General features: G+C 36.5%; 1 protein-coding gene across 2 annotated transcripts in view; it reads right to left on the bottom strand.

The window, feature by feature from the left end:
- The window catches only part of ADGRV1 (adhesion G protein-coupled receptor V1), a 524,455-nt gene that overhangs the window by 347,878 nt on the left and 155,801 nt on the right, over positions 1-20,776 (bottom strand). For both annotated transcript variants that reach the window (XM_073887989.1, XM_073887998.1), the window contains 8 exons: positions 14,318-14,464; positions 11,778-12,033; positions 10,030-10,232; positions 8,700-8,876; positions 8,020-8,202; positions 5,555-5,734; positions 2,149-2,313; positions 1,448-1,565 (listed from right to left, as the gene is read on the bottom strand). In XM_073887989.1, coding sequence (XP_073744090.1) covers positions 1,448-1,565; positions 2,149-2,313; positions 5,555-5,734; positions 8,020-8,202; positions 8,700-8,876; positions 10,030-10,232; positions 11,778-12,033; positions 14,318-14,464 — 1,429 coding nt within the window. The remainder of the gene's footprint in view (positions 1-1,447; positions 1,566-2,148; positions 2,314-5,554; positions 5,735-8,019; positions 8,203-8,699; positions 8,877-10,029; positions 10,233-11,777; positions 12,034-14,317; positions 14,465-20,776) is intronic.

The following is a 20,776-nucleotide window of genomic DNA, read 5'->3' as shown; positions in this document are numbered from 1 at the left end:
GCAATGGATTAATAAAACCAAGAGTGGTTTGTCATGTGTCATGTCTAAGTATGTCACAGTTTGAAATATATTATGAATTTTTTATATTAATATATGATTCACCCTGAACCACTGGTATATTCCTATTCTTATGTCTAGTTAGTCTGTATGTCATCAATCCTGACATTTAATGGGGTGTTGATAATTGAGTTTTAAGATGTATAGAAGAATATGGTACAATCATATGATTCCCTCACAGGTTTGTTGGAAAGTACTCTATATAAAAATGCAAAAAAATAACTACCTTAGGTATGTACAGTGATATTCTCTACAATTTTGACAATCTTTTTGGCCATGGAATTCTGCTTTTTTGGCCACAGACTCTCACATAGGATGGAGTCCTTGATGGTGAAGAAGAGCATGTAACAGTCACTAAGCTATCATATCAAAGTTGCCGGGCCATTTTTTGTGGTTATTATTACGTGTACCACAATGCAACCACTTTAGAAACATTAATCCTTTCTCTCCAGACCTAAGAAACAAATTTTCATATGGACCATAGGCAAATGAGAATTACAATGCCTATTTCTGAAATGTCAAAACATTGAAGTAATCACTTTCAGATGAAAATAGACATAGTAGGCTGAAAGAGATGTAATATGCCAGGTTTTAAAATAATATCTTATTGGGGTGCCTGGGTGGGTCAGTCATTAAGCATCTGCCATCAGCTCAGGTCATGATCCTAGGGTCCTGGGATCGAGCCCCACATCAGGCTCCTTGCTCAGCAGGGAGCCTGCTTCTCCCTCTCCTTCTGCCTGTCGCTCTGCCTACTTGTGCTCTCTCTCTGTCAAATAAATAAATAATCTTTAAAAAATAAAAAATAAATAAAATAAAATAATATTTTATTGTAAAAGTAGTATGTGACCATTATAAATATGTGTAGAAAATACAGGTAATTAAAACCCACTATCAACATTTCAAGTAAATAGTTCCAAACACATTTATAACATGCACATGACAAAAATGGGATAACTTTGAACACGTTATAAAGTCTGCTTTAACATAATAGTTACCCATATAATTAAGTGTCTTTAAGTTTTAATGTAATTAAGGCTTTTTCTGCTATATCCTTTTGAATACTTACATGGTATTCTGTCATATTTAACAGGTCTCCTATTGATAGACCATTTAGGAAGCTTCCATATTTTATTTTATAAACATAATAATCTTTTTAAAAAAATCACACAGCTAAGTATTATGAAATCTTTGACATATGACTTTACCAATATCAGGTATCAGAATTTTAGTTTTAAAAATTCTTTGGCTATAGTACAGGTGTGAAATGACATCTTCATGTTTTAGCAAACATTTTAGGAATTATAAAACCTAACTTTGTAACTATTGATTATTTGGTTATATTTTTCAGAGTATCTACTTTTTAAGTTCCAAAAATGTGAATTTCTCTTACCTTTCATTGGAGATATTTCTACCTCATCAATTGATATTAACTGAATGGTGAAATGCCTGTCCTCCTCCGACACGGTATCATGAAGTGTGTGCAATACAATAGTCTTCTGAGACTCTGTCTACATCAAATGAGAGGAATAATAAATTTTCCAGATTGAGCCAAATTTTGGGTGTTCTCATTACTGGAATAATGTTTACATCCATAAGCATTTTTAAAGTGTGCCCTTTTTGTGCCTTAGAATTACGAGCTGCTTCTAGAGCAAATTACTATATAAAAATTAGTTCTGACCATAAATCCCATTTAAGTTTTTAATAGGAAAGAAGGGGGAAATTAACATAACCTCTAAATTGTCTGAAATTTGACCAGACCTAGTGATCAAATACATGCAAGTGTTACAGAGTAGGTGGAAACGGGATGACACCCAGATGTCCAGCTTGGTTGACTGGTTTTGTCCTCAATCAGGAGAGGAAATGTTGAGAGAAGAATATTTCTCATGGTGAGATGGAGGCAATGTCTGAATTAAATTTGATTTCAGACATCTAGGTGTGTGTGTGTGTATGTGTGACTGTCCTCCAAATTGCATATGATTTAAAAAAAATCCAGATACATATGAATTCCTATGAATTCATAAGCAATACTATGGGGGAAAAAAACAAACACAAGTTCGAGTAAAACTACAGGAGTCCAGATGCTGACTATACCTCATCAAAAAGAAGCGTCCCATTCAAGGGTCTGAGATCATCTTTAGCTGTCTCATCTATGGTCCACTGAAGTCGAACAGCTCCTTTTCCTCCTGGGGACCGGACAACTGTCAATGTCACATATGATTCACGGTCATCAGACAAAAGAGATTCATCAACCATTACCTAAAAGAAAGACAATCCAGTTAAGTGGGAAAGAAAGGAGCAGGAAAAACAACCTTCTTACTATTTACAAGGACCAACTTTTCAGTTTAGAACTCTGTTCATGGTACAATCATGTGACAGAAAGAAATGTTTCACCAAACCCTATTTCCTTTTTGTCCTAGACACTCTGGTACTTGGCATTTCCTGGGCTCTTGCAATTAGGTGGAGCATGTGACAGAATTCTGGCCAACAGAGCATATGGGAAACGTAAGTAGGCTCCTCACAGTCTGGCCATCAACTTCCAACAAAACATGTAACATTCCTTTTTTCCCATTTGCTGGGTGACTAATGAGGACTCCAGGACCTAGAGAAGGACAGAACCGGAAAAGGAAAGAGTCTGGTACCTGGGACACCAGTTGGAGAAGAGGAACCAGGAACACAGATGTAGGACTCTTGCATGAAGGAGAAAGAAACTCTTATTATGTTAAGGAAGCAGGATTTAGGGGTTCTTTGTTAATGGTAGTCAGGCTTACCACATAATACAGACCAAAAGTGCCCTCCTAATTATCTGCACTTGGCCAATAAATCCAAATTTAAAAGAGGTTTTATTAACCTGACATAAACAGAGAAGGAAATTCAATACGTTGATTTACCTGTACCATTTATTTTTTACACGTGAACCTTATTAAGAGACTTGGTTCAACTGAATGGCATATACTGACTCTGTGAAGCAAAGTCCAAACTGAGCCTATAATATCTGCCTGTTATGTAAATATAAAAATATAACACAATGCTTTCCATTTTTAAGACAGACAGACAGACACTTAAATGTCTAATACAATGGGTTTTTTCATAAGATTTTGTACTGGTGCCTAGGGCAGAGATTTAGAGCCAACTAATATTTATTGAGCTTCTATTATATGTCAGTTCTGGCATAATCTCTATCTCACTTAAGCCTCACAGAAACTCTAAGAAATCTGGGAGCTAGATCTATGCACATATTTGGAGAAGAGGAGCCTCCTCTGTGCTTCCAATGTTCTGACTCCACATCCAGTAGTATTCATACCACTCCTCAGAGAAGAAAAATAGTAAATAAGAAGCAAACCAAGTGAGAAAGGAAAAACCCCCACTATAAACTTGTAATATGTAGATAAGTCCTTTTTGCTTCCAAAGATAACATTTGAGTTGAGGTGTTACAAGCAGATTTCTTGAGCCTCTGCTACGGCCAGTACTTTGGTAGACTTACCATATTGCCCTTGGGAGCAGCTTATTCGTTTGACAGATTTACACTAACAGTCTTTCCTCGATATTCTTCAGTTCTAAATCTAACATTTCATCAGATAATGCTAACAAAATATTCACTGTATGCACAATACTGTGTATCTCAGATACATGTTAAAAGACAAATTCTGTGTTATCAAGAGCCTTTGGCTGTAAGAAACATAGAATATAAAAGAAGGAGCCACACTGGGCTGGGCAACAAGCTGCTCCTGATACTACAATGATTAAAAATAGCGACGGACACCTTGAGTGTACAGCTCAGTTATAAGTGCTTTACGTACAGCAACTCATTTCCTCGTCACGAGGCTTATGAGAAATAACACAGGGATTGGGTGGCCTCATCCTTACTTTGGCATTGCAAGACAAATTGGAAATTTGAAGTTATTACAAGAAGATACCAGTTCCCAGACCAAGAATGCACTAAAATTGATGACAGCAGTTCAGATAAAATGAATAAACAAAAATTATTTATGAATAGAAATGTAACTCTTCATTTTCCCTGACAGCAAAGGAAGCTTGTAAACATACAGTCTAATGCCTGAGTCCAAAAGCATGATCAAGTTAAAAGTAACAACATTAGTTTAAGGTTTTCCCACTGAAGATTTGACTGAAACCCTGAACTTTATCTAACCTCAGAAGCTAATAGAGACATGTTATAAAAATTAAATTACATATTTATATGGATTAAAATACTTTTCACATATGCAAAGAAAAAAGCATTGTTGGAAATACAACAAAATATTAATGATGTCCATATCTCAGGTTAATAATGTCATGGATACTTTTTACTCTCTTCTTTACATTAATAGTTTTATGTTTCCCAGACTTTCCATTTTGCTGAACAAACATTCACAGCCACTCTCTGGTGAATCTACCACTCCTTACAAACACTTCTGCTTATTCCTTCCCCAAGAGAGTCTCACTAGGCTATAGCAGAAGTGTGTCCTGTCCCTCTTATGGTTCCCATTCTCTTAGGAAACTGAAATTTCAATAATCAAGTCATTAGGCAATTATTAGTGCTTATTTTAATTCTGGAGCATCTGGGAAGCCCAGCCCTAATGGGCAAGCTGTAGGTCTAGCCTGGTACCCACAGAACAATAAAGACAATGAGCATTAGAGCAAACTGTTCATTATTTAAAATGATCTATGATGAATTACTGATTCCCTGTAAGTGATCAAATACAGAGAATGGTGACCTACAGAGCCAGAAAAGTTGTGTATATTGGAATTATCTGCATATATTTATGATTATTTCATCTTGGAATTTCCTTTGAGAGATAAAGTCTTAAAAATTATAAGATCATCATGTATAATTATGATATAGTTTTAAGAACTCATTTTATATTTAAGATGTAGAGGTCATTTAGTACTAACCACCAAATCTGGCTGCATAAATGATTTGTTAAGATTTTTTTCTTCCTCTGCAGTTGAAGTGATAATAATAATTGGTTTCTCTCTTGCAAGTCTTGGAAGGAGACAGTCAGTGGGGAGTAAGAGGGAAGAAAGAAGAAATACAAACACTTAACGCTGGGGTGACTGTGGTGTTTTGTTCAATATAAGTCAAAAGAGAGTACCAGAGGGTGGGCAAAATAAATTCGGCCCCCCTCGCCCCCAGCTAAATGTATCCTAGTGTGTAACACTTAGATCCATGACAGAATCTTCCCTTGTGACCAGGATAGGGGTCTGGCAGCAAGGCAGGCTGAGAACAGAACATATGGACAAAAAGCAGATCTGGTCTATATTACCCAATAAAAAAGAATTTGTTCCCCCTTGTAAATACCTGATGTAAGAGTACTCATTACTGTCAAACACAGATGAGAGGACCAGCACTTAATTCAATAGCCAACTCTAAGTACTCTTGAGCAGAGAATTGTGAGGGGTAATAGTTTTTTTAAAAAATGAAAGGCATCTTTCTTCTAAAAATTACAAAAAAAAATTTAGCCTGGGGGAAGCCACCCTCCCCCCCATATATATAACTTACAGTCTTTTCTTCAAATCCAAATACTCCAAATGGAGAATCATTTTGCGGAATAATAACAGTTAGCACATCATCATCACCAAGCCTGCCACCTCCAGCCACCCTGATTAAGGAAATATTGAATGTCTCCGTGAGTTCAAGTTCAGCATCATCAATTATGGTAATTTCTATCATTGCAGTAACCTACAAAAGAAAGAAGGAAGAAAGAAGGAAAAAAGGGAGAGAGAGAAGAAGGGAGGGAGGGAGGGTAAGAGGCAAGGAGGATATAATGTAATAGCAATTTTCGATCATATATAAATAAACTTTTGGTGACAGAACATAGTACAAAAAAGCATTTTTTGTCCTATTATGTTTAAAATACTATTTTAAGGTTATATATATTATAGAGTATTTTGAAGTCAGAAATTTATAGTCTATTATTTTCAAGATAAAGGAAATTACATATGTAATAAAATATAGTGTTATTTATGTATACAAAAACCAGCAAAGCCTGATTCTTGAACAAAAATATTTAAAATGCCATACAGGCTGTAATAACCATTGCACAAACATAAACCATAGAAATTATCATTGTTTTTGGCACTTAGAATAAATCCCTTTGGTTTCAAATATCACTCTTATAATGTAAAAGAAAGGTAGGAAGAAAACCCAAATCTGCTCTGCTTACATGTTTATGATCAGAATGTCATTCATTTGTCTGGTCCGTATTAAACATTTTTATAACTTATAAATAAGTAAAACTTGGTCCAGCTTGTGATTTCACTATTGGTCATAAAAATATTCCAGTTGTGGGTCGCCTGGTAGCTCAGTCGGTTGAGCTCTGCTTTCAGGTCAGGTCATGATCTCAGTGTCCTGGGATCGAGCTCCGCATCAGGCTCCCTGCTCAGTGTAGAGTCAGCTTGTCTCCCTCTTTCTCTGCCCCTCTCCTGCTTGTGCTCGCTCACATCTCTCTCTCTCTCAATTAAATAAATAAATCTTTAAAAAAATATTCCAGTTGTATCTCCACATTTAAAATCTTCTCTATATCTTGGAGGGAAATTCCAGTATTTTGACAAAGATGTTTACCAGAAAATGAAGTTTTTCTACCTAAATCTACCTAAAACCTTTAATAAAAGAGCAAAGTGAGAAATCTGGATTTACACTCAAGGGCAGAAACCTGAACAAAATCAAATGTTGAAATGGAAGCTTATTAAAATGTCTGCACCTCAACTCTGTACTGTAAAAAACAGAATACCTACCCTAGAGAATGTTAACTTTAAGAATGATGATGATCTTAAGACACTGTTAAATAACAGGACTTCAACCTCATACACAAAATAAAATGCTGGTAATATAAGTAAAGGTGGAAGGCTATTTCAATGAAAAATCAATGTATCTGTTTCTACTTTGAGTGTAAAAATCTATATTTCCCCTCCTTTTAGTAAGAAATGTTTTAAAGTTCTAAATTTGTTAAAAATTCATGATTTCAAATATTAACAACAAAGACCATTTTGCATAGGAAAGTCTAGATCTATATGTTTATTTTTCAGCAGCAACTAATAAGTTGATGTGTACTATACAAATTTGTCTCAACAAAATCAGACTTTGTGTGGGTGGATACTGCCATTTGAAGCTATTAACATTTTCATGGTTGTTCACACACTTTTTCCATTTATTGATTTAAAATTTTATGAAAAGGTTTATACTTACATATTACAAAATGCTCAATTTGCAAAACATAACTCTTAGAAAATACTTTGGCTCAAATCTAAAACAATGTTGTTCAATTTTTCTAGTTTTAATTATTTTGTCTCTTTTCTATCATTTTAAAAAGTCTGTTTTATTATAACAAAAAACTGGGGCTATTAAAAGTAATAAATGTGCACACCTGTAGTGCAAAACCAAGTAAATAAATATCTATACTGATAAGAAATAAATAGATAGGGACGCCTGGGTGGCTCAGTCAGTTAAGCGTCTGCCTTTGGCTCAGGTTATGATCCCAGGGTCATGGGATCGAGTCCAGCATCGGGATCCTTGCTCAGTGGGGAGTCTGCTTCTCCCTCTGCCTGCTGCTCCTCCTGCTTGTGCTCTCCTCTCTCTCCCACTCTCTCACAAATAAAATCTTTTATAAAAAAAAAGAAATAAATAGAATGTATTAACCTAAAATTCATAGGAATAGTGAAGTTCACCAGGCACTTTTTTTAAAATTCATTCTTAGGCACTTCTAAGTCATTTATTACCCTCCTTTAACTTCTGCCTAAAATAGAATCAGGTGGGGGAGTTCAGAAAAGGGTAAGATTCTTGCCTCTTCATATTCTCTTCCCATGTCTGTTAATAAATTATAACATGTTAACTCATAATAATTCTGTTTGGCTTGATATACAAAGTATAATACATTTAGCAGTCACTAATGCACATTCATTTGGTAGATATGTATAAAATGTTTGAAGTACAACCAAAAATTGCTAATATGTTTGTGATTAGCATACTTGTTTATCTGCAAATTCAAGAATCCCATGAGATGGCTTAAAGTCTTCCAGGCCAGCAGTGTCCACTGTTGCTTTCCAATAAACATTGACAGCCCCAAAGCTTCCAGCCAGCCGGACTACAGGAACTTGAAGAACATTCAGGGGTGGAGGCACCTCATAGGCAGTAATAACTCCACTGATATCCTTTAGGTAAAGAATATAAGTTAAAATACCAGACAAATTAACTTCTTATATGTCATCACTTTTTAAATTTATTATTTCTTCTTCTATTTCACCCTTCAAAGTAGAAATCAATAATCAGATATAAATGCATGTAATTGGTGTTCAAAATTCTTACATTTCTTAAAAGTTTTTAAACTTATTTATTCATTTAAGCAATCTCTACACCCAACATGGGGCTTGAACTCACAACCTGGAGATCAAGAATCGCCTGCTCTTCTGACTGAGCCAGCCAGGCGCCTCTAGAACTCTTAGGCTTCAATTTAATGAAAATAAACTTGCTTAATCCTTTGGTCTAACACAAAGAGAACTAAGAATTAGTCTATAAGACAAATTTTAAGACAGGTATTTAATAAATATCTAGAAGCAAAGCCAATTACTTTGCAGAAAATATATGACATTGGCCAAATCAGCAGGTAGAAGCTTCTGTACTACTATAAATATATTAAAGTTTATCTTACTCTGGTAACATGAAACTTAAAAATTCCTCTGGGATCATCATTTTCTTCAATCATTATCTCAACTATTTCTATTCCAGGCCTCCGCACACTTGGCTGTCCTGCAGAGAAGTCAGAATTCACCAGGTACACATCAGTGATGTTGACAATAAATCCTTCCTCCAACTCGGGAGCATTATCCTGGGGTGGGGGGTGGGGGGAGAACAGGAGAGAGATTATGTTCTATTTTCAAAAATACACTGAATTTGCCTTGGAAACCTGATATTTTTCAGTGAGAAATAAATGACGGCCCACAGGAATGGGTAACTCTTTCACACATACAGAAAAGATTCCTTTTTATATTTTAATACATTCCCACTGACAACTTCAGAATCTTAGGGGATATTCAATCTTCTCAGTGAGTTTTTAATTGAAGCCTAATACTCATTAGCAAGTAAAATAATTTTTAAAAATCCATCACACAATTTTGACCATATTCTATCCAATATGTTTTATGTATATAATAGTGCCCCCCAAATTTAGAAGAAATGGCAAATGCTACATACATCTTAAAAATGAAAGCTCTAGACTTATAAATCTAGGCATTATCTAATATTTTAATTAACTTTTTAAAAACTGTTACTTTATTTCTTGATAGGTAACAAAAAATCTCAAAAGTAAAAAGAATACATAGTGAAGAGGAAAAGAAACTTCTATTTTGTCCCGTCCCTTAAGTCTTTTCTGGAATGTCCTTTCCGGAAGCCACTATTATCTACTATCACTAATACTGCTATTAGCAACACTAATGTTACTATGCAACATTATTTTAATAATATATATTTGTTTTTAATATTGTTATATACAGTATTGTAATATATACAATATTAGTTATTATGTAATATTATAAATAACACTATTAACTACTCTCAGTTTCTTGTGAATCATTACAGATACACACTTTTTACATACATGAGAGAGCACTAAAACCAGATCTAAACCCTCTGAAGAATAATCTTGGGTTTGAGTAATTGTATCATGACATGAAAATACTGCCCTATCAAACCAATAATAAAAAAATCAGATTAATTTGGGCATTTTATTCATTTGCTCATTAGTTTAAAACTAACCAACCAAGAAAATAGTGGATCCAGACATATAACTAAATCCAATTCAATGCTTCAAAGGTCATTCAAACAATATTCCAGTTAGAGTACTCACAATTTTACACGAAAAGCAATCTTTTCAAAGATTTTTGTCTTTAAGAGCATCACATTTTTCTTTTTTTTAAATCACATTTTTATCTTTAAGAGCATTTCCCTTATTTTACATCGTATTCATTGCAGCCTAAACTTACCGGCAAAATGGCAACTTTGATGTAAATTTCTCTTATGTTTTCTTTCATTATTGTTATTGTTTCTTGTAGCACATAATCTTCATTCTCAGTAGCTTGATTATCGATGTGCAATAAGAAATTGGGTTTAGCTATCAAATGAATGGCAATGGCCCCAAACAGTCCTTTATTTCGAACAATCGGTAACTGAAGAATGGTGATATTCTCTGTGAGAAAGATATGCCTCAAGTAAACGAGATTTCTATTTGTAGTCGATACCACCACTTCAGGTGGAATATTCTGCACTATCCTAATGAATACCCCCCCAAGGAGTATTTTGTGCTTTTGCCCCCCCGCCCCCAAAGTTGTGCTGACAATCATTATACATTATATCCCAGTTCTAAACCCTCACGTCAGGTTCTCTAATGCACCCTCCTATGTTGCACATGAGCTTTAGCACAAATTGCTGAAAATCTTAAGAAAGTACTTATGTGCAGATTGACAGCTAATTACAACTGCTAAGAAGATTTCAAAAATGAAAAATTATGGGGTGCCTGGGTAGCTCAGTGGGTTAAGCGTCTGGCTCTGGGTTTCAGCACAGGTCACGATCTCAGGGTTGTGGGATCAAGCCCCGCATCCAGCTCTGCGCTCACTACCAGGCTTGTCCCTCTGCCCCGCCCCCTCTCTCTCAAATAAATGCATAAAATCTGTAAAAAAATGAAAAATTAAATACACAAAGTCATCACTTAATAACTTAATCATTAGAAGAAGAAGAATTTTGTTCTTATAGTGAGGTGTCTGTCACAAGGTCAAAGTATTTCACAGCATCAATTTTTTTATTTCATTTTTTAGATTTTTAAAATTAAATTTGCTATATAAATGGACAAAAAAATGCTTGTCAGTCTTCCCCACTGGTCTGTGAGGTTCTAATAACCTAAGACTGTGTCTTTGGTTCCAGAACACACAGCACAATTTGTGGCACTTACTAGGTGCTTCACAATGTTTGCTGAATGAATAAATGAACATATTTTAAGTCAACTGCTCCTGTTCCCATATATACAGACATAGAAAGGCTCAGGTGCATAATTATATGTCATTTCTTCCATCAACTATTTAAATGAAAGGCCTTTGAAAGATGTCCATGTTTCTGTCTGAAACTTTTACAGGCTTCACATTGCATATTCTAAATAAATAATATATGTTGAAATATATTTGTTCAAATAAGTCAAATGGTCTTTATCTACAAAAGTCTGTTGATCCTACAGCTGGTATGAATAGTTATTTAGGCAAAGATCTCAGCACTAAGCTTAAAGGAAATAGGGACTAATTACTTACACTTCACAGAAAAATTATTCTAATTACAGCTTTGGGTTTAACAATTAATACCCTGAGTACCAAATGCATCTCACCGTGTTGCTTATTGTTCCCTATAACTACATAAAGGAATCTGAGAAGGGAAAGAGAACAGATAAATGATGAAGAAGAGAAAGTAAAATAAAAACCTGTCACCTTTACTGCAATGACTTACTAAAATATTAATACTTCTATTATGACAGTAACACCTCAAAAGAGTACAAGCATTTCTTATAGCACTATTGCTGAGGGTGTACATGATCATAAAATTTAATAAACAAAAAGTAAAAAGGATTGACTACGATCTGTCAAACTAAAAAAAATAAATATATAAAAGGGATTTATATTCCTAGTAAACATTACAATTAAATTACCCAATAAAACTTATTAGAACCTGAAAAATATTTAATAACATTTACCTTTAGGCTCTGCTATTCTAACGAAGAGAAACTCGGAGTGCCAACCCACCAAGCCATGAGGTGAGTCATTGGGCAGAGTTGTTATCACAGATTTGTTTCTTTTCTGATCAATGGTAGCACCTTTTGATGGGTCCTCTACCCCTTCTGTGGTAATCCGAATGAGTGTTATGCTCACAATCTCTGATAGCTCTGGTACATCATCAGCAAGAACAGTCAGAGTGATTGTAGACAATGCCTGGCCTTCAGAAAATGAAATCTGAAATTTTAAAGAAAGAAGATTTTTATTTATTTTGTAATTGTCACTGTGCAATAAGAATATCAAAAGATTAAATTTTCTTTCAATACTGACCACAACTTAAGTAACAAGAGGGATTTAAGCAACACAATATAATTCTACAAATCACTGAACTGTTTCTCATGTTAAAACTGGAAGATTGTTAGGAAAAAAGAAAAAAGTAAACCATTACAGAAACTTAACCTGATTAAAACATGTAGCCAAATTGTCACATCCTAAAGCCTACATTCTATTAAAATATAGAGTACATAGTCTCTCTGGGAGTCTAAGTCCTGGATACCATATTTTTAAAAATCTATAAAGATAAAAGAAGGTGGCATACTAGTTTAAACATTTTTCTCTACAAAAATTTTGCCAGGATTGTTATTTCCTTTGGTTAAATGCAGAATAGATGTAAAATTTAAGAATGAATCTATCAAAATAGAGGTAGAGAGAGAAAGATAAAAAAGAGATACAAATCAAAGCATCTCTCTCCTCCTGTTGTGCCTCTATTGTCTAGAGTAAAATCCACATTTGCTAAAAGGCATCTGAAAGTCTTTCTGATAGGGCTTCTGTCTGCTCCTTGAATGTCACTTCCAGTTGCTCTCCGCCTTATACCCTATCCTCTAGCAACATGACTACAAACTACAATCATTCAAACTAGCATCCCAGGCCCATTTTGTTGACATTCATCTCTACACCTAAAGAAGGCACTTGAGAATATAAACTTAAGAGGTTTATTAATCAAATCAGGGGTCAGAAAATCTTTTTCATCAAGTTTTACTGGAATACATCCCAGTTCATTCGATTATATACTGTCCAACACCTTATTGTGCTACAAAGGCAAAGTTCAGTATCTAGGAAAGAGTCGTAAGAGTGGACAAGTCTAAAATATTCACTATCTGGCTATTTACAAAAAAAGTTTACTGACTCTTGAATAACATAATTAAATCTTCCAAATATAGTCTACACTTAAGATACTATTATGCATTTAAATAGAAATCATTTTAATGTTTATATAAGTATATTAATTGGGAAAATATAATTCAGAACATACAGAACCTGATAGATACAACTTACATAGTTGAATAGATAGTTTTGGTAACTTGTGTAAAGTAAATATTCAATGCAATAAAATTTGCCATAACATTTTTAAGACACCAAAGCTCTAATCTCCTTTCAAACGATACAGAAACCTAGAAATGGTGGACTATAACATTCATCTGTCTTTTTTTGAGACAATTTCATGAGAGGTCTTTTAAGGAACTCTTCAGAGAAGCATTTGGGGAAAATACATGGATAAATCTATAAAACCCGAGGTAAGTCTAGAAGACCACCCATCTTCCAATTAGAAACTAAAGGTTCTTTAAACTCTCTCCTTGTGAGTCATTTACTTCTCTGACTCGGTCTGATTCCACTCTTCAACCTGTGTCCCAATTTTACACTATCTTCCAATAGTAGATAAAAGTGATCCTCTGCCCAGATCCCTTCTTGGGACTGATGCACCCATCCCCCAGCTGGTGGGAATAACAGTTTTTATGTTTCTCACTGGGAACTGCCTTCAGCTGCAGTAAACTTTCACTCAAGGTTATGCCCCACTCAGAAGGTGGTATGAGGTCCAGGATGGCTAAAATGGGGATGCAAAATCTAAGCCTCCTTGCTCCAACTGGAAACAACTCCAAAGGACTAGCTCAGTTCCAGAACTTCCTCACAGACTCAATCCCAGGCATAACTACCCACGGATCAATGTCCCCCTCTGCACATTCCTACCTTCCTTGTTCCCTTATAGGTGTGTCTCCCCAGGAATCCACCCACAACTCTCAATCTGAGTCTGTCTACAGGAAACTCAACCTACATCACTCAACAATTCTGATCTGCTTTTTCATATGTATCACTATCCTACATAGATTTGTTCCCTACTTACTGCTTCCATTTTACCCAAATCTTGAAACCACATTTCCATCTCCAGTTTGATTGGTTTTATCTTTCTGACAATGTAATACATTCATAATTTGGCCAACTGATGTACTGAACCTAAAAAGGGATTTTTTTTTTAGAGATAATCTTGGAATTAAAGGAAAAAAGAACAATAATCACAACATTACAACTAATCTTAAATTGTTTCCCTCTCTATGGTGATTAGTAGGAATCCAGTGCTGACATGGTCAAACTCAAACACTTCATCCATAAGGCAGGGTTTGGTCCCATGCATCAGTAGTAACCATAATTTAAAAGTGACTCTCCTATAATTTTCTAAATTACATACCACTCCTGAGGTAGGAAATATATCACTAATACTTCCATCAGCTTCCCACACTACGGTTATATGACCATATGTTCCTTTTAAGCGCTCAACATTGAAGGTTACAAGGCTATCTTGTTCCATTTCTTCTACTTGCTTATATAATGAATTCTGAAAAACACACAGGAAGTCACAAGGGATTAGCTGAAATTACCTAAGTAGACTTTTATTCATGCTGTTGTGCATGTGCAAACTTCACAGTACTAAGCAACATGATACAACATGAAAACAACATGATATGAGTGAAAAACATAGTTTAAAAAACAGCAATATATGATGACCACGATTTTAACTTGAAAATACACGTTTGAATAACTAGTATTTTTTAAGATTTTATTCATTTATTTGACACAGAGAGAGAGAGAGAGGGAGAGAGTGCAAGCAGGGGGAGTAGCAGAGGGGGAGGGAAAAGCAGGCCTCTCCACTGAGCAGGGAGCCCGATGCGGGGCTCAATCCCAGGACCCTGGGATCATGACCTGAGCCAAAGGCAGATGCTTAACTGACTGACCCACCCAGGCACCTCATGTTTGAATAACTAAAAGACTAAGTTAAAGTAAATTAAAATGTTAATCATTATAGGATTATTTTTACTTTGTCTTCTTGCTTCTATAAATTTCAAATTTCTTTAATGAACATCTTATTTCCACATTCAGAAAGCATACACTTTTTGGAAAGCATTACACATAGTATGTCAAGTTTGTAGAAATGAAAGGACATAGAATCAGGAGATGGGGGATGTCTTCTTCCCTGACATAACTTCTGGCAACCCCTCTATGTCTTGTTTCCTACTTGTAAAATAAGTTTTTTGTCTACATGGCCTCTAGAGTCCCACTCAAATGTAAAGACATGATCAGAATGAGGGCACTCTTCCTGACCACTTATAAATGTCTCTTATCCTTAAATTCATATCCTCTGAAATGTTCTGCAGGCTGTGGGGTTTTCATGATGGTGTTTCATCCTTAGCTCCTGGTCCTTACAACTATTTTTCTTGCCAAAAATATCCCCTGCCCCTCTTTTCACCTAGACTCCGTGGACTTTTTCCTTTGTTCCAGACTGATTTCCACCTCCGTGTAACTGAACTCCTCCTCTAACAGTTGCAGCATCTGTTGAGAGCCGCTGAATGAACTTTTGTCAAAATTAATACTCCAAAGAATTCCTTCTTACAAGACCCCTAGTTTATCCATAAGCAATAAAGACAGACTATGGAGTATAAAGATTTTTAAAAATCTTCCCAGTAATAGTTTTCTTTTTCTTGTCTTTTTACTGTGGTAATCTGAAAAGAAATTCCTCCATGAATTTCTTACAGCTTCTAAAAACTTCTATTTAGAATGCGAATTTGAGTAGATAGCCTATCCTATGGCAGTGTTTTATATTACATATTAACATATTGTTACAAATGTTACATAGTAATAAAATCTTGCTCAAAGCATTCAAATATTCCTACAGAAAATATCTTGATTTAAAAATATGCATATGGGGCACCTGACTGGCTCAGTCAGTAGAGATACGACTCAACCTTGGGGACTGTAAAATCACACCCCACATTGGGTATAGAGACTTCTTAAAAATAAAAACTTTAAGGAAATAAAATAAAATATTGATGGGGGTAGAGCAAGATGGCAGAGGAGTAGGAGACCTGGATTTCGTCTGGTCTCAGGAATTCAGCTGGATAGGGATCAAACCATTCTGAAGACCTACAAACTCAACAGGAGATCGAAGAAAAGAATAGCAACAACTCTCCGAACAGAAAAGCCACCACTTTCTGGAAGGTAGGATGTACGGAGAAGTGAATCCGAGGCGATATTGGGCAGGATAGACGGCGGGGGAGGGGGCCTTCTTGGCGGCTTCTGGCAAGTGATAGAGCAGCGGAGCACAAAATTGGAACGCTTAGAACTCAGCTCCACTGAGGGACATTGCTCCAGTGGCTAAGCAGGGGGTAGAACCCTTGCGGGGCAGTGGGGTCTCAGGACCCTCGGGGTCACAGAAAGACCAGGGGTGCCTGAGTGCGGCAGAGCTCCCAGGTATCGGAGTGGGGAAGCCAGCTGCAGAGACGGAGCCGAGGTGCGGGCTCTCAGCTCGGGGTTGCCATAAACTGTGATCCGCAGCACAGTCGGGCCACTGCTCCTCCAGCAGGGATGCGACAAGGGGCAGACCCAGGGAGACTCCCCTTCCTCCCCTGGGAGGAGCAGCCCGGGAGTGCCCGCAGGGATCTGCTGGGTTTGGAGACTCCACACCGAGTCGTGCCAGAGATAGAAACGCTTGGTCACAGGACCGGTGAGCACTGAGTGCGGCCGGAGACCGGGGAGTCGGGAGTGATTGACTGCTTTTCTCTGGGGGCGCACTGAGGAGCGGCGCCCGAGTTCTCGGCTCCTTTGAGCGGAGATTGGGAGGCTGCCATTTTCACTCTCCTCCTCCAAAGCTGTACAGAAAGCTTGCAGGGAACCAATCTCCCGAGAGCAAACCTGAGCAGATTACTTACCCCAGAATGACAAGGGTGGGGCAATTCCGCCTCTGGCAAAGACATCTGGGAACCACGGCAACAGGCCCCTCCCCCAGAAGATCAGCAAGAACAGCCAGCCAAGACCAAGTTTACTGATCAATGAGAATGGCAGAACTCCAGCGCTAGGGGAATACTGCACATAGAATTCATGGCTTTTTTACCATGATTCTTTAGTCTTTCAAAGTTAATTTTTTAACTGTATTTTTTTTTTATTTTTCTTTTTCCCTTTTTCAACCAACATCTTATCAATCCCTTTTTTAAAAAAACATTTTTATTTTTCATTTTTAGAGTCATATTCTATCCCTTTATACTAGTTACCTTATTTTTGGCATATATATATAAGTTGTTCTCATTTAAAATTTTGAGATAACGTTTCTCTAACAGATCAAAATATACCCTAAATCTCTAGTGTATGGCTTTGTACTAGTCTCCTGCCTGATCACATTCTCTCCCCCTTTTTTTTCTTTCTTTTTTTTAAAATCCTCTTCTTTCTTTTTTCAAACAATTTCTTATCAATTTCTTTTATAAATTTTTTTTATAATTTTCATTTTTACAGTCATATTCCATCCCTTCATCGTATCAACCCTTATTTTGTACATACATAAGTCTTTCTTTCTTTAAAATTTTGGGAGGCACTATCTTCTAACAGACCAAAATACACCCAAAATCTAGTGTGTGGCACTGATCTATGTACCAGCCTGATCATATTTGATCATATTCTGTTTTTTTGCTTTGTTTTGTTCTGTTTTTGTTTGTTTTTATCTTTTTCTTTTTCTTTTTTTTTTCTCTTTCTCTTTTCTTTCTTTCGCTTTCTTTTCCCCTGGTTTCAGGTCTTTTCTGATTTGATTAGAGTATATTTTCTGGGGACGCTGTTACCCTGTTAGCATTTGGCTCTCTCATTCATTTATTCCCCTCTGGACAAAATGACAAGATGGAAAAAAATCACCTCAACAAAAAAAACAAGAGGTAGTACCATCTGCCAGGGACCTACTCAATACGGACATTAGTACAATGTCGGACCCAGAGTTCAGAATCATGATTTTAAAGATACTGGCTGGGCTTGAAAAAAGCATGGAAGTTATTAGGGAAACCCTTTCTGGAGAAATAAAAGAACTAAAATCTAACCAAGTTGAAATCAAAAAGGCTATTAATGAGGTGCAATAAAAAATGGAGGCACTAACTGCTAGGATAAATGAGGCAGAAGAGAATCAGCGATATAGAAGACCAAATGATGGAAAATAAAGAAGATGAGAAAAAGAGATAAACAACTACTGGATCACAGGGGCAGAATTCAAGAGATAAGCGATATCAGAAGACGAAACAACATTAGAATAATTGGGATCCCAGAAGAAGAAAGAGAGAGAGGGGCAGAAGGTATACTGGAGCAAATTATAACAGAGAACTTCCCTAATGTGTGGAAGGAAACAGGCATCAAAATCCAGGAGGCACACAGAACCCCTCTCAAAATCAATAAAAATAGGTCAACACCCTGACATCTAATAGTAAAACTTATGAGTCTCAGAGACAAAGAGAAAATCCTGAAAGCAGCTCGGGAGAAGAGATATGCAACCTATAATGGTAGAAACATTAGACTGGCAACAGACTATCCACAGAGACCTGGTAGACCAGAAAGGACTGGGATGATATATTCAGAGCACTAAACGAGAAAAATATGCAGCCAAGAATACTATATCCAGCTAGGCTGTCATTGAAAATAGAAGGAGAGATCAAAATCTTCCAGGACAAACAAAAACTAAAGGAATTTGCAAACATGAAACCAGCCCTCCAAGAAATATTGAAAGGGGTCCTCTAAGCAAAGAGAGAGCCTAAAAGCAGCATAGACCAGAAAGGAACACAGACAATATACAGTAACAGTCACCTTACAGTCAATACAATGGCACTAAGTTCTTATCTTTCAATAATTACCCTGAATGTAAATGGACTAAATCCCCCAATCAAAAGACACAGGCTATCAGACTGGATTGAAAAACAAGACCCATCGATAATGCTTTCTGCAAGAGACTCATTTTAGACCCACAGGCACCCCCAGATTGAAAGTGAGGGCGTGGAAAACCATTTACCACGCTAATGGACACCAAAAGAAAGCTGGGGTGGCAATCCTTACATCAGACAAATTAGATTTTAAACCAAAGACTGTAATAAGAGATGAAGAAGGACACTATATCCTACTTAAAGGGTCTATTCAACAAGAAGATCTAACAATTGTAAATATCTATGCCCCTAACATGGGAGCAGCCAATTATATAAGGCAATTAATAACAAAAGCAAAGAAACACATTGACAACAATACAATAATAGTGGGGGACTTTAACACCCCACTCACTGAAATGGACAGATCATCGAAGCAAACGATCAACAAGGAAATAAAGACTTTAAATGACACACTGGACCAAATGGACTTCACAGACATATTCAGAACATTCCATCCCAAAGCAACGGAATACACATTCTTCTCTAGTGCCCATGGAACATTCTCCAGAATAGATCACATCCTAGGTCACAAATCAGGTCTCAACCGGTACCAAAAGATTGGGATTATTCCCTGCATATTTTCAGACCACAATGCTTTGAAACTAGAACTCAATCACAAGAGGAAAGTCGGAAAGAACTCAAATACATGGAGGCTAAAGAGCATCCTACTAAAGAATGAATGGGTCAACCAGAAAATTAAAGAAGAATTAAAAAAATTCATGGAAACCAATGAAAATGAAAACACAACTGTTCAAAATCTTTGGGATGCAGCAAAGGCAGTCCTAAGAGGAAAGTATATAGCAATACAAGCCTTTCTCAAGAAAGAAGAAAGGTCTCAAATACATAACCTAACCCTACACCTAAAGGAGCTAGAGAAAAAACAGCAAATAAAGCCTAAACCCAGCAGGAGAAGAGAAATAATAAAGATCAGAGCAGAAATCAATGAAATAGAAGCCAAAAGAACAGTAGAACAGATCAACGAAACTAGGAGATGGTTCTTTGAAAGAATTAACAAGATTGATAAACCCCTGGCCAGACTTATCAAAAAGAAAAGAGAAATGACTCAAATCAACAAAATCATGACTGAAAGAGGAGAGATCACAATCAACACCAAAGAAATACAAACAATTATAAGAACATATTATGAGCAACTATATGCCAGCAATTTAGATAACCTGGAAGAAATGGATGCATTCCTAGAGATGTATCAACTACCAAAACTGAACCAGGAAGAAAGAGAAAACCTGAACAGACCTATAACCACTAAGGAAATTGAAGCAGTCATCAAAAATCTCCCAACAAACAGGGCGCCTGGGTGGCTCAGATGGTTGGGCGTCTGCCTTCGGCTCAGGTCATAATCCCAGGGTCCTGGGATCGAGTCCCGTGTCACGCTCCCTGCTCCTTGGGAGCCTGCTTCTCCCTCTGCCTCTCTCTCTCTCTCTTCCATGAATGGATAAATAAAATCTTAAAAAAAAAAAAATCTCCCAACAAACAAAAGCCCAGGGCCAGATGGCTTCCCAAGGGAATTCTACCAAACATTTAAAGAAGAATTAATACCTATTCTCCTGAAACTGTTCCAAAAAATAGAAATGGAAGGAAAACTTCCAAACTCATTTTATGAGGCCACCACTACCTTAATTCCCAAACCAGACAAAGACCCCATCAAAAAGGAGAATTACAGACCAATATCCTTGATGAACATGGATGCAAAAATTCTCACCAAAATACTAGCCGATAGGATCCAACAGTACATTAAAAGGATTATTCACCAAGACCAAGTGGGATTTATCCCTGGGCTGCAAGGCTGGTTCAACATCTGTAGATCAATCAACATGATACAATACATTAACAAAAGAAAGAACAAGAATCATAGGATCCTCTCAATAGATGCAGAAAAGGCATTTGACAAAGTACAGCATCCTTTCTTGATC

This window comes from Callorhinus ursinus, unplaced genomic scaffold (genome assembly GCF_003265705.2).
Source record: "Callorhinus ursinus isolate GAN/ISIS: 27379988/994484 unplaced genomic scaffold, GSC_fseal_2.0 scaffold3, whole genome shotgun sequence".
Taxonomy (NCBI): Eukaryota; Metazoa; Chordata; class Mammalia; order Carnivora; family Otariidae; genus Callorhinus; species Callorhinus ursinus.
The sequence above is the reverse complement of the archived record's forward strand: the minus strand, read 5'-3'. Positions and strand labels throughout refer to the sequence as shown.